The following is a 15,580-nucleotide window of genomic DNA, read 5'->3' as shown; positions in this document are numbered from 1 at the left end:
GTTAGTGCATCTTCTGTGGAACTTTCCTTATAGGCATCCTGTGAGGCCTGGGCTGTGGGAATTTTCCATTTTTTTCTGCTGTGGATCTCTCATAGTTCACTGGCCTGGGACCCCTACCACTTAATAGCTGTTTGACTTTGCTTCAGTTTCCTCTCTTGTAAAGTGTAGGTAATAAAAATACCACATAGGGGGCTTCCCTGGTGGCGCAGTGGTTGAGAGTCCGCCTGCCGATGCAAGGGACACGGGTTCGTGCTCTGGTCCGGGAGGAACCCACATGCCACAGAGCGGCTGGGCCCGTGAGCCATGGCCGCTGAGCCTGCGCGTCTGGAGCCTGTGCTCCGCAACAGGAAAGGCCACAACAGTGAGAGGCCCGTGTACCGAAAAAAAAAAAAAAACCACATAGGGTCGTTGTGAGGATTAAACAAGTTACTTATATAAGTGCATTGAACAGTGGTCTAAGAAAGGAGGAATTTCCCCCTGCCCCCTAAAGATGGACACACTTAGGAATTACTTATCATTTTCATTGCATTATTTTGGAATTTCTTCTAAATTTTTCTTCAGTGTAACGAAAGTACATCTTCCTTAAACCAAACCAGATAGTTGAGCATATGTATTTTTAAATTGGATAAGGTAGGAATGGATCATTCCCTTCAGTAGGATTCAAAAGGAATGTTTTCAGCAAAATTGAGAAACTGATCTCAGTTGCCAATATCTGCTTCTCTCCCTTTTGAATCAGAACTGTGCTTTGTTCTTACTATCCTGAAAATAGTACCTCTACTGCACTTCTTTCCTATAGTCTTCATTCTCAACTACTTCCCAGCAAATTCCATTAGAATTATTTTTATTTATTTCTTAAGTTTTATGTCCCATGACAAAGGAGAAATTTTAAAGCATGGTGTGTAGTACCAGGCACTAAATGGGCTTTCAACAAATATTTGTTGGATAAGTGAATTTCCTGGTTCCTATTTATACTTAGTGGTTCTCTCTTCCATTAATTTGACCTTGAAGTTCCTATAAATATAAAATTTTCATGGGCATAAATATTATTTAACTTATGAACTTATTGTGTAAACAACTTTTCAGGAAACTTATTTCATAAGTATGGTATAACCAAACCATTATGTATCACATATTTGAAAAGTATGTCATTTAATTACATTACATTTATATAATTACAATGAGTTTGGGGTATGAAATTTTCTTTTCTAACTGTAACAATTTCAGATTGGTTTAAAAATGTTAGATTTTATCTTGATACATTGCAACATTTGCAATATTGGAATTATTACATTTCTGAGATCTTAGAAATGGCATTTAAAGAACTATTTCCATAAATGTAAAACAAAAAAAAACCTGTTTATGCTAAATATGAAGGTTGCTGTAAACAGAGAAAATAAATACTGTTGTCTTTCATAACTCGAGCCCTCTGCTTTGTGTTTGTACTAATTTTGTCTCCTTTATTTTCTGTAGCAAACCTGTAAGATAATTTCCCCAGTTTATAGAGAAGGAAATGAAAACTTAGAGTACATGACTTGCTCGGGGTCACATAACAAGCAGGGATTTGAACCCTGTTCTTTGAACACTCTAAGGCAGGGTTCTTGAGGAGTCATCCAAGAAATGTAACTCTTCTGTTATGAGCCAAAGAGATAACATTCCATTTGGTTTTTCGAAGTGAATAAGCAACCTATGGAAAACTCACAAGAGCTACGAAAACGTTTCTTAAGCTGAGTTTTAAGGTTGAAAATTTGAAGTGGATTCTTATCAAAGACTTACCCCCTTATTATACCTTCCATTCCCCATTTAGATAAATAATTTTCCAAAACAAATATTTATTCTAATTCCATGGAAATAATACATCCCAGCTGTGTCCCCACTGCACAATTACTTATTGTATATCTATTTAGTTCTAATTTCCTTCCTCATTGTTTCATCATTACTTGTTTTTTCATGTCTCTCATTCTGGATTGTAGTATCTTTGAGGTCTCCTGTTATATTTACCTGTGACTACTGTCTCCTACCTTGTTCAGTACTTGATACATAGAAGATGCTTAATAAATGTCAGATAGTATTGAGTTGCAGCATTGAAGGTTCTCTACAGTGTGCCCCTCCCCACCTCTGTCATATTCTCTCTGATTACTTTCCTACAGAACTAGCCAAGTGACTGTACTCATTGTTTATCTTTCCTTGTGCCTCTTCCTCTACTTGGAATGCCCTGTTTGCCCCTTTTCTATACTTATGGGCTTGATTCCAATCCACCTCCTCCATGAGACCTCCACCATTTAGACCATTAGAAGTCTATAAATGTCCTTCTGCATATATTGTCGTTAGGATATAGTTGCCACCTAGCATATCTCACTGTCAGTTTTCTTTGTGTTAATACCCTGTCTCATCTGGTTTGTGAGTTCAAATCCCTGTACCTCTCTAGATCTGTGTGTTAGCTAACATGTTGTTCAAGAGATTCTCAGTGAATATTCTGATAAAGAGAAAAAAAGTCAGTTGTAGTCACCTAGAGGAGGCTTTATTTAAAGCGTTGCTGACTAGTTTGTGGAGAAATTTTAGTACACAAAAAATGAAATGGTCTGCCAGCCAGCATGACTCAAATGGCATTGAAATTAATGAAGAGAAAATAATCTCTCTACTATAAGCCAAGTGGCTCATGTTTGAATATAATTCTAGAAACAGCATTATAGCACTTTTTTTTCTATTCTATCAGTCTCTTAATATATACACTTGTATTTATTGGTCATGGACCTCTTTGATCTTGTTTTTGACATTCACTGTGTTTTTACTTTGTATCTGTGAACAGCTAACAACAATAGAGCACTTTTCAGTTTTTTCTTTTATTCAATCTGGATCACATATTTCTTGGTCAGTTATTTGGGACTGTAACTGAGTCATTTGAATTACATGCTGTTTGATTCTGGGCTGAAAGCTTGATTCTCTCAGCTGACTGCTGGCTCACCATATGTTGCTGTAATTCTGGAAAACAGTGAAAATTGTGGTAGTGTTGAAGTAAGAAGCCGTGTTGGAATGGTGTCTTAATAATGAAAGACTTATATTTGTTGTATAACTAATTCACACACCTAGGCATTCTGCAAGATACTTTAAATAAATGACGGAAGATCTGTAAGGTAGCTGTTATTAACCCTGTTTTACATACAAGGGAAATGAGTCTGAGAAAGATTAAAGGTCAAATTGACCTTCTTAAAAGGGCAAATATTTCGTTGATAGTAACTGCTAAGACATAAGCTCATAACGGCAGGGACTTCGTTGTGTTCACTGTTATAATCCCAACATTTAACGTGGTGACTGGAAGTTAAATATTTGTTAATTAAATTCAGTTCCTCTCTCTCATTCTCTTTTTTTTTTGTGGTGTTTTTGTTCTTTTAATTAATGTTGCTAGTTCATAATATCCCCTGTGATGTATCTCATTAGTTCAGGAAAGTTTTTCTTCTATTTTGTCTTTCAATAATTTTTCTAGTCTTAGAATTTTTAACTCTTTCACTATATTTTGGGAAAGTTCAAAACTGTGCACATTACATTGTCAATTTGATAAAGCCAGTGCCAATTCTACTTTTTCCTATGTCTAATGCCATTTAAATGATATTATAGAGTTATTACTTTATTCAGTTCTTTCATTTGATCTGACAGGTCCCCTACATTTTCAATCAATCATCTCAATTTTCTTTTTTTTTCATTGATAGAATTGACATTTTCTTGAATTTATTTAAGATTTCAAGACAGCAGAATTCTAAAATTTATGTTGTCCATAAATAGCTTGCTCTGGAGTGAATAAAGAGATGGACCATACTTGGTGTTGTGGAAATACGAATTATGGATTTTTAGCTTAGGTCTAAGATAATGATGAAATCTGGAATAGCAGATGTAAGAGCATGGTGGAGATAAAAATTTTAAATTTACTGAGTTTTGGTTACATGTGGAAAATCCAAGTAGAGCTGCCTAACAGAGAAATGGATATTCAGTTCTGGATTTCCAGAGATAAGTCTTGGAAAGCTAAGTCTTGTCCAGAGATAAGTGTTTCAAAGATTACTATACACTTGATAATAGAAGCAAAGGAAATCAACCAAAGAGAAGGTACATGAGACAGGGGCAGAAAGTGTGACATTGGAGAACAGCCACTGATTTCAGTGATGAGATGAAGGATGAAGAATGTCCACTGGACCATAAAAAGAGGTGACTAAGGAAACAGAGGAGGAGAAATTCAGAAGAGAAAAGCTAAAAGAGGACTGATCAGTGACAAATGCTGCAGAGGCCAAGTAGTATGAGAACTGGGAGGAAAGGACAGGATTTATAAAATAAGTTGTGGAAGAGTAGGTTTTGATGAAACATTATAAGTACAGGAAAGGTAGAATAATAGCAGCAATATGTTTAGTCTGCACCTTCAATGAGTTTTTTTTAATGTACAAAAGAAGAGCCATAAAAATGGGAGAGATCAGGCATGAATTGCATTAAAAGTTGGGAGCCAGTTGAAGGGAAGAAGCTGGAAATACAGATAGCATGCTAGTAATTAATGGAGGGAAGTTCAAAGGATGTGAAAAAGAATTGGGATAAAGCACAGATGGAGGTAGGTGTTATTCTTGGATCGAAGAAACTTCTGAGATTAGATAGAAGGGAGCATACATGTTTGGAATCAGTAGATTCACAGGAGAGCAGAGGTAGCATGTTAGAAACATCTGTGTGAGAGTGTGTCAGAAGATTTAAAGAACATTATGGGAAGGATGTATTAATTCCAATGAGGATGCTGGCATTGGAGAATGTCAAAGTAATTTGAGTGTCCATATCATACTGACAATAATAAATTCATAATAAAACTAACCAATCTATATGGTTAATTTAATTTTTTTTCTAGAAGCATTTAGTGTCTTGGGTACATTGGCATAGTATTTGCAGGGAATATATGCCAGAGAAGAGATAAGAAAGCTGGGTCAATACAAAAGAGGGTTTGAAGTCTACCCTAATCAGGATCTAGGATGGTTAGGTTTACCAGATAACTGCCATATCTCTGGGGCCTCTAGTGAAAACGCAGCCATGTGTCACCATGTTTTGAGTTACGTCAACACTATCATCCAGACACCATTGGATCAGGAATAGGAACCCAAAGGCAACCAACAAAGGATGGGGCTATGAGATGTGCCTGGTATGAAAAGTCTGCCCAAGGGTGATGTTTTTGTGTATTACAACACAACTAATCCACTTTCTCTGTGATATGTACATGATATAGTAGGGATGTGCATTATAAAACAATACCTGAACTATGGGATAAAACCATAAGATAAAAAAGGAACAAAAAGAACATTGGTGGATTGGAAGCATAAAGAAAATAAATGTAAGAAAAAGGGCAAGTTAAATTTTAAAATTTTACCTAGCATAGCTTAATTCTAAATTTTTTTTAAAATGGCAGTTCTTTTTTTTTTTTAGAGCAGTTTTATATTTACATAAAAAACACAAAGATAGTACAGAGAGTTCTCATATACTCCATACCCAGTTTCTCATATTATTATCATCTTATTTAGTATGGTACATTTGTTATAATTAATGGGTCAGTATAGATATATTATTATTAACTAAAGTCCTTAATTTACTCAGATTTCCTTGGTATTTACCTAATGTCTTTTTTTTAACATCTTTATTGGAGTATAATTGCTTTACAGTGGTGTGTTAGTTTCTGCTTTATAACAAAGTGAATCAGTTATACATATACATATATCCTCATATCTCTTCCCTCTTGCATCTCCCTCCCTCCCACCCTCCCTATCGCACTCCTCTAGGTGGTTACAAAACACCGAGCTGATCTCCCTGTGCTATGCAGCTGCTTCCCACTAGCTAGCTATTTTACGTTTGGTAGTGTATATATGTTCCATGCCACTCTCTCACTTTGTCCCAGCTTACCCTTCCCCCTCCCCATATCCTCAAGTCCATTCTCTAGTAGGTCGGCGTCTTTATTCCCATCTTGCCCCTAGGTTCTTCATGACCATTTCTTTTTGTTTTTTAGATTCCATACATATGTGTTAGCATACGGTATTTGTTTTTCTCTTTCTGACTTACTTCACTCTGTATGACAGACTCTAGGTCCATCCACCTCACTACAAAAAACTCAATTTCGTTTCCTTTTATGGCAGAGTAATATTCCATTGTATATATGTGCCACATCTTCTTTATCTATTCATCTGTCGATGGACACTTAGGTTGCTTCCATGTCCTGGCTATTGTAAGTAGAGCTGCAATGAACATTGTGGTACATGACTTTTTGAATTATGGTTTTCTCAGGGTATATGCCCAGTAGTGGGATTGCTGGATCGTATGGTAGTTCTATTTTTAGTTTTTTAAGGAACCTCCATACTGTTCTCCATAGTGGCTGTATCAATTTATATTCCCACCAACACTGCAAGAGGATTCCCTTTTCTCCACACCCTTTCCAGCATTTATTGTTTCTAGATTTTTTCATGATGGCCATTCTGACCAGTGTGAGATGATATCTCATTGTAGTTTTGATTTGCATTTCTCTAATGATTAATGATGTTGAGCATCCTTTCATGTGTTTGTTGGCAATCTGTATATTTTCTTTGGAGAAATGTCTATTTAGGTCTTCTGCCCATTTCGGGATTGGATTGTTTGTTTTTTCAATATTGAGCTGCATGAGCTGCTTGTAAATTTTAGAGATTAATCCTTTATCAGTTGCTTCATTTGCAAATATTTTTTCCCATTCTGAGGGTTGTCTTTTTGTCTTGTTTATGGTTTCCTTTGCTGTGCAAAAGCTTTTAAGTTTCATTATGTCCCATTTGTTTATTTTTGTTTTTATTCCATTTCTCTAGGAGTTGGGTCAAAAAGGATCTTGCTATGATTTATGTCATAGAGTGTTCTGCCTATATTTTCCTCTAAGAGTTTGATAGTGTCTGGCCTTACATTTAGGTCTCTCTCATTCTCTCTTGAACTTAACTCCAGATTGTCACTCCCGTCATTGCACCACAGCTACTCTTTTTTAAAAATTATTTTTATTTATTTTTGGCTGTGTTGCATCTTTGTTGCTGCACACGGGGTTTCTCTAGTTGCGGCGAACGGGGGCTACTCTTCGCTGTGGTACATGGGCTTCTCATTGCGGTGGCTTCTCTTGTTGCAGAGCATGGGATCTAGGCGCATGGGCTTCGGTAATTGTGGCACACAGGCTTAGTATTTGTGGCTCACATGCTCAGTAGTTGTGGCACATGGGCTTAGTTGCTCTGCGGCATGTGGTCTCTTCCTGGACCAGGGCTCAAACTCGTGTCCCCTGAATTGGCAGGCGGACTCTTAACCACTGCGCCACCAGGGAAGCCCCCACCAAAGCTACTCTTATAAATATTATTTATGATCCCCCTGCTGCTAAAATCCAGAATTTCATTCCTAGCCTTTTCTGCCTTGACCTGTCAGCAGTACTTGACCAAGCTAGTTACTCCTCTTCCTTGAAATACATTATTTAATTGACTTCCAGAATAACACATTCTCCTTTTTCTTCCACTTCTTCCCTGGCCATTCCTCAGTTTGTTTCCTTCTCATCTTCCCAGCCTCTAAACAATGGAGTCTTCCCAGGTCTCAGTTTTCAGATGTTTCCTATTTATGCTCACTTCCTTGGTTATATCACCTAGTGCCATACTTTTAAATGCCATTTAGACTCTGGAAATTACCAGCTTGTATGTGTATCCTGGACTCTTCTCCTGAACCTCTGCTCTAATAGTTTGGATGATTAATAGATGTGTGAAGCTCAACATGTCCAAAACCAGACTCCTAATATCTTACTCTTCCACCTGTCCAGTTGGAAGGGTATAGCTAATTCATACAAACTCAACTCTTCCAGTTGATTTCACCAGAAAACTTTGATGTTATCATTGATAGTCAGTCTGTGCAAATCCTGTTGGCTGTATCTTCCAGATGACTTCTGGATCTGATCACTTTTTGCCTCCACTGCTATCACTCAGAATCAAGGCAGCATTCTTTCCATACTTTGTTGTAATAGTTTCTTAACTGATTTCCTTGCCTCTGCCCTTGTGCCCACTATAGACTGTTCTCGACACAGTAGCCGAGGAGATCCTATTTACAAAAAAATAAAAAGAGCTTATTTTTCCTCTGTTTAGAATAGAAGGCTAAATCCTTAAAATTTACCTTTTTACTTTATTTCCTACTATTCTGTCTAGCCCTGTTGGCTTCCTTGCTATTTCTAACTATCAGGCATGCACCCTACCCCATCCACAGGATCTTTGTGTTTATTTTTCTCTCTTTCTGGAATGTTCTTCTCACAAATGTCCCCCTGACTTAGGTCTTATGGTCTTCACTAGGGTCTTCAGGCCTTTACTCCCTAGATCTTTACTAGGACAGTCTTCTCTGTGAGGTCCCAATTGACTACTGTATTTAAAATTACAGCTCCTACCCTACATACCCCTGCCACTCCACCCAGCAGCACTTCTTACCTCCTTTATTTTCTTCCCATGGTATTTACCTCCTTCGATATACTGTATATTTTACCTATCTATTTTGGGCGGGCAGGTGTGTGTGTGTGTGTGTGTGTGTGTTTTAACATCTTTATTGGAGTATAATTGCTTTACAACAGTGTGTTAGTTTCTGCTTTATAACAAAGTGAATCAGCTATACATATACATATATCACCATATCTCCTCCCTCTTGCATCTTCCTCCCACCCTCCCTATCCCACCCCTCTATGTGGTCACAAAGCACTGAGCTGATCTCCCTGTGCTATGCAGCTGCTTCCCACTAGCTATCTATTTTACATTTGGTAGTGTATAGATGTCCATGCCACTCTCTCACTTCATCCCAGCTTACCCTTCCCCCTCCCCGTGTCCTCAAGTCCATTCTCTACTTCTGCGTCTTTATTCCTGTCCTGCCCCTAGGTTCTTCAGAACCATGTTTTTTGGTTTTTTTTTTTTAGATTCCATATATATGTGTTAGCATACGGTATTTGTTTTTCTCTTTCTGACTTACTTCACTCTGTATGACAGACTCCAGGTGTGTGTTTTTAAATCTCTCTCTCCTTACTAGAATGTAAATTTTACTAGAATATAAGTTCTACAAGGGTAGGAATTTATTCATTTATCTACCCTGATTTATTATGAAGCAATGAATGAGTATAAGGACTAGAATTCTGTTCTGTTTGGCCTCATAGATAAACTAGACTATCATTAGTTCATGTGTATTTGTCCTTTGTTTTATATATACATCCCTACCTTTACCCTATTCCTACTCAAAAGCCATTGGAATTGATAAAGTTCTGTAGATTTTGGACATGTGGAATGAATAATCATATGTATTTAATGTCTAGTCATATAGTGGTAGTAATGATTGCTACATTCTGAAATTTACCTTCAAATATAGCTGTGGCATTATATTTGATTTTTTTACTTTTACAAAGGGTGTTTGTGTGTGTATAATGTCACTATATATATCCTGTGTGTGTGTGTGTGTGTGTGTATATATATATATATATATATATGTATGTATATATATATAAAAAATTTTTAAACAGGTCATCAGAACACCTCATGGGAGAGACTTCGATGACTCTTTGGAAAGATGTGATGACTATTTGAGTTCAAGGTCATGTAGCAAGCCCCAGCATTCATCCAGGACCTTACTCGTTCATTCAGCACCCTCTGCAATGCCGAAGCATTCTCCAAGCCCTGTGTTAAATCGTGCTTCTCTCAGGGAAAGGTAATGCTTGGTCTCTATTTCTGTACTAAATTTTTGAATAATCATCATTAGAAAAGAGCAGGCAGTAATTATGTATGTGATGTGATTATTTGTAAAGGGATAATCTGATTTTAAGAGACTTACTTTAAATTGTTTTTGTTTAGAACATATTGCATATTATACAATGTTAGATACTCCTCCCCAGCCCAGTTCTCTCAAAGTGAGTTTATTAATTATTAGTGAGTTTATTAATTAGGGTCACTCTAACCCTAATTAAATGTTGTAGTTCCCAAAGTAAAACATAGAGAACATGATAGTTTGTTTTTAGTGGATTCATAGAGATTTAATATTATAGTCATGGCTTATGTATAAAAATAGCATAGGTTATATTTTCCTTTTAGTGATAATGATGATACTATATATTATTGGTACATGGCGCCTATTTTCCTCAAATTATCTACCCCCAACTTGCCAAGAGAATCTTAATAGGCTATCTTTCTTAACCTTATGTAAAGATTCTAGTTCTCCCTCTAAAAATGTTTTGGCAAACAAAGTTAGACACTTGTTATAATTTGAATGTGAAAGAAATAATTCCTCTTCATCTGTTTTTGTTGTTGTTGAATCCAAATTGGAAATTCCTTGCCTCCCTCACAGTAACATAAAAACAAGAGTTGTCATAAATTAAAAAACAAAACCAAAAACCCCACCCTGGGTATTTAAGAAATTTTATAGAAATTTGAAAACCTAAGAGATATGCCTTCAACACATAGAAATAAAACCTATCTTTACAAATGGTATCAAAAAACTAAAGTAGCACACTAAATTCCTGCAGCATACTTAGCGCTACCAGGCATAAATAAGAAAGTTTAAATTAGCTGTAGAGAGTCTATCAAAAGTTCGTCTCAAAACTGATGATTCAAACAAGAGTATATCAGTTTGGAAACTGTATTAAAACATCTCTGTCTTGAACAGATAGATTTATCTGTTTCCTCATTAGCCCTGTAAGCATTCGAAATGGGCATATGAAGGTATGCTAGAGACCCTCATCCTGAGATAGGGAATTTTGATGAATGTTCCTTCAAGTGTATTAGAATTATGCCCATAGAGGTCAAGTTCAGATAGGTAGGTAGGTAGGTAGGTAGGTAGATAGATAGATACATAGATAGATAGATACATACATAGATACATAGATAGATACATCTGAATATTTACATAGGGAGATATATGTCTGTAGGCTTTAAATAAATAAATATAAATAATTTAATATAAATTTAATATAAATTTATTTTATTTTAAAAATTATTTATTTAATTAAATAAATTTAATTTATTTAAAGTTACTTATTTAATTAAATAAATTTAATTTAATTTTAAAAATTTAATATAAATATATGTATCTATAGGCTTTAAAAGTTCAAGAGAAGCTCTTGAAGAGAGGTTTTTCTACTGAAGTCTGGTAACTTGCATCTCAGTTTATCAGGGACTTTCTTTGATTTCCATGTCTGCTCAGATGTTCAGATATTCAGTTGGTGCTACACTCTTTTTCCCTACTTTTAGAACTAAACACTTTTGGTTTTCTTGATTAGATTCTTTGCCATAACTGTAGGTTTTCAAGAATTTTTTTTTTACCTGTATCTCCTTGGATATGTTTTTATAAATATTGATTTATTTTTCTACCTTTCTGCATATTTTGCAGAACTCTCCAGTTGTCTACTACTATAGTAAAATATCAATTTTAGTCTTGTGTTATTTTATCCTTGTATATAATTGTCCCAGCTTTTGAAGCCAGGTTGATAAATTCTTCACTGAGGCTATTTTCAAAAATTCTTTATTGAAGATATCTAAAGTCAACTGTCCCTTTTTCATATTTCAATGCAGGGGATGGTTTAGATTAGGTAACAGCATTTACACATTTATTTTGATGTTGGATAGTAGATAAAGATAAATAATTTCTTTGCCAGAAGGATATCTGTCAGTGATTCAAATATTAAACATTACATATTTTACTTATGACTTGAGGAAATCTGAGGTACTTTTAAAATAAAAGAATATAATGGCAATTTAGTTTGAATACATCTAAATAAGTTAATAAAATTTTATTGGGGTACTTTCCAGGGTAAATAAACTTTTTTACTTTCACTAACGTAGAACACCTCTACTTTGAGTGTATTTTCTAAAAAAGATCTAGATCTAGTCTATAGAATAAAGTAAAATATGTCAAACAATATGTCTTTAAGACATTACTAGGAACAAAAAACATTTTGTTCTTTGTAGCACACTCAGTACCACATCTTTAAATGTAAGACATTCTCTGATCTGGCTTTTAGGTCACTGAGAAATATGCTATGTTTATACAATCCATTGGAATCAATAAACAATTTAAACTGATGTAAATGTAGATTTCATGTCCCAGGCAAAATTGGGAATATGACAGAACATACAGCTCTAGTTTATCTGGGTAAATATTCATTAAAATTAAATAAGTTTTCCTCTAAGATTGCTGTAAAAAGCGGACTCCTTAATCATGTATATGAATAAACAGACTTTTGACAACTTTATCAGTGACTCTAAGCAAATGAATTTATTTGTAGTGAAAGTACTTTTTGCTTTAAGCCTATTTAAAGAATATCTCCAGTAGGGTTAGCACACCACACAAGGGTTTCAATTTTCATTATAAGTGTTACATTTCAGAAGCAGTTTTCTCCTTGAAGTATAAATATTAATATTATGACTTATAATTTATATTAGCTTGTAGTGTTATTACTAAAATCAGACTAAGAAATAATAGAAAATCTAATTTAAAAGGAGCTGATATTCTTTTTAATCATGCTAAAGGTTTTGCTTTTTGTAAATGGAGTTAGATTGCTAGGTAATCATTTCTTATACCACAGCACAGACTAGTGGATCCTCTCATAGTATTATTGAAGAGATCCTCTTGGAGCTGCATATTTGGGTCTCTGATTTTCAAGATGTGTTACATATGTACCAAATAGCAAGGTCTGCCAATATATTTCCATAAATGCAGCAACACTTCCTATTACAAATGCAGGAGATAAAATTTATATAGTTGATCATCCATTACTGATTGCATTCTTTAAAACATATTATGTAAATCATTTATCCTGCTTAACAGTTTATACTTTGTGTAAAGACATAAAATTATAACTTTGTAAGAACAAACTGGGAGATAGAAAGTTTTAAGCAACCTATTAACATTTTAGTACTCATTCCTTTATAAAGGAATTATCAAGAATATGTCATGTAAAAAAAATTTTTTTAAATAAAAAAATAAAAAAAGAATATGTCATGTAGATGCATTATAATCAGATGGATGTGGAAATTTTCATTATTACTTGTATAAAACAAATAAAGTAGCTTAATTATACAAGTGCCAGTTTTGAGTTTGAGAAGGGCATGAGAAAGAGGAATAGTTGCTTTCCTTCTTCTTTGACATGTTTAATTCCAAGACTGGAAAATAAGAACTAATTTTAAAGGCACTATAGGTGGAGTTATTGCTCTAATATAAAAATTTATATCTTTATTTAAAGATAAACCTCTAAAGAATTATATATGGAAATTGTTAAATTGGTCATATATATAGATATGCTCTCCCCAAATCATGTCAAACTTTATTATTAAGACTGTTAATTGAACATATTGTGAGGACTTAATACTACAGTTGAGAATTAGTACCTGATTTTATATCTGCCTCTCATCCTCAGTCAAAGAAAGAAAATATGTTATTTTAATCTTTTTATGTTATCACATAGAGATAAGAAAAAATAACTTTCTTTGTCTGGCATTTGGAAAGATTTACTTTTCTCTCCCTCTGGCTACAAGTCACCTTTGTTTTTTATGTCTACAGATTCCATTCTGATTGGTGTTCAACTTCAAACTGTGATGAGATCCATGACCGGGTAAAGAATGTCTTGAAATCACATCAGGCTCATCAGAGACATTTATATGTTAGTTTCTAAATTTTTCTTTTGAAGGCTTTTTATAATTAGGCATGAAAACCACCCAAAATGCTTAAAACTCGCAAAGTTTAATCACTGGGAAGGAATAGAAAAGATACAACCTCCATTTAATGGAAGTCAGTGGTTTTGCTAAAGGCTATGTATCTAACTTCCTGCTTGACCTGTCATTATGCAAAATGTTTGACACAGATCATGTGAACTATAAAAAATGTTAGTGATAACTATCTCATAAAGAGTCAGTAGCTAGTGACTTTATGATAATTTTTTCACAGCCTTCAAAATATGGGAACCCTTGTTTTGTGGCCCAGAATAAAGCAATTCCATTTCCTGCAAACAGATTTGATTAAATGGTAGAACGAGAGATGGGATGAGACATATGTATTTTGGAGAAGTTTCCCAGCTGATTTTTATGTTAATTAAAACTTAAAAGAGGAAAAGAAGAGGTCAGGTTTATCAGTTTTAATATTAGAGAAGATGAGTATGAGAATACTTTCTGACTTAAGGCAAATAAACATATATATGAACAACAGCTGGGAAATAATTACAGTATATTATTCTTTTTGTGTTTGATTTCTTGTTTCAGTCATTAATTTAAAAACAATTGTTTATCATGAGTCATGTTGGATACCAAGCTTAGTCCTGGGGATATAACTGGATTATGTGACATTGACATCAGTTTGTACTGTTGAAAATTTCTGTATGCATATTGATTTTAAATTAAATTTGTTTTCAAAGTGTAATATAGATAGTCCCAGTGACTGTCACTCCCAGGGTTAACATTATCCTAACTTCTAATAGCAAGATTAGTATTGCATATTTTTGATCTTTATACAAATGACATCCAACCATGTCTTTTCCCTTTTTTTCTTAATTATTTCATTTTGTTTTTTCAATTCAGACATTTTTGCAATACAGACATCTTGTTATATAGTTGTACACTCTTGCTGCTGCATGGTACTTCATTGTGTGAAAATACTGCCATTGATTTATGCATTCCTCTATTTATGGACATTTGGGTTGTTTCTGGTTTGAGCTATTTTAGAACTGCTATGAACAGCTTATGTATCCCTGGGTAACATTGTATACATTTTATTTGGGTATGTCCCTACCAGTGGAATTGCTCACAGAGTGTGTAAACATTAAGCTTTACTAGATACCACCAAAGACTTTTCCAAGTGATTTTAACAGTTTACACTCCCCCTACCAGCGTGTGTGAGTTCAATTTGTCCTCACTACTACTATAGGTTGTGTGTGTGTGTGTGTGTGTGTGTGTGTATTTTAATTTTGGCATTTTGTTAGTGAGAAGTAGTTTTATAACATAATGGTTTTAATTTGCTGTTTCCTGATGACTAGTACATATGTTTATTGGCTATTTGGATATTTGCTTTTGTGAGTACTTGTTCAAGTTATTTGCCCATTTTTGTACCAAGTTGTCTCTTTTTTTGTTTTGTTAAAGTTCCATATTGATTTTTGGTATGTCAGGTATATGTTTTGCAGTTTTCTTTTTCCATTCTGTGCCTTGCCTTTTCATTCTCTTAATGGTATCTTTTGATGAAAAGAAGTTCTTAAGTACAATGAATCAAATTTATCTTTTTATTAGCGTTTTTACAATTTTTGTCTTGTCAACAGAAATAATAAACAATCCAAAATAGGAATAGAAAAGAGTTTTATTAGAGCCAGACTGAGGACTATAGCCGAGGACACTTGAATTGTGAAAGAGAAGCACTTGAATTGTGTTCTGCCAGACTACAAAGTGGAGGAGGCTTATATCAGCAAAAACCGCAGAGTTACAGTTAGATAGATGAGTTAAGTAAGGATTGGTTAGGGTCCGAAATGGCTGTATAGTCACAGGGGGAGACGTTGAGAACTTAAGGTTGCAGCTGGCTGCTGCTGCAGATGTTGTTTTGAGAA

At 34.7% G+C, this 15,580-nt stretch overlaps 1 protein-coding gene across 3 annotated transcripts in view; it reads left to right on the top strand.

Annotated features, from left to right (window-relative positions):
* The window catches only part of SPATA6 (spermatogenesis associated 6), a 150,198-nt gene that overhangs the window by 86,751 nt on the left and 47,867 nt on the right, over nt 1-15,580 (top strand). For 2 of the 3 annotated variants that reach the window (XM_060089775.1, XM_060089777.1), the window contains exons 10-11: nt 9,530-9,714; nt 13,558-13,657. In XM_060089775.1, coding sequence (XP_059945758.1) covers nt 9,530-9,714; nt 13,558-13,657 — 285 coding nt within the window. The remainder of the gene's footprint in view (nt 1-9,529; nt 9,715-13,557; nt 13,658-15,580) is intronic. The other variant, XM_060089776.1, reaches the window with a different exon arrangement.

This window comes from Mesoplodon densirostris, chromosome 2 (assembly GCF_025265405.1).
Source record: "Mesoplodon densirostris isolate mMesDen1 chromosome 2, mMesDen1 primary haplotype, whole genome shotgun sequence".
Classification (NCBI taxonomy): Eukaryota; Metazoa; Chordata; class Mammalia; order Artiodactyla; family Ziphiidae; genus Mesoplodon; species Mesoplodon densirostris.
The sequence above is the reverse complement of the archived record's forward strand: the minus strand, read 5'-3'. Positions and strand labels throughout refer to the sequence as shown.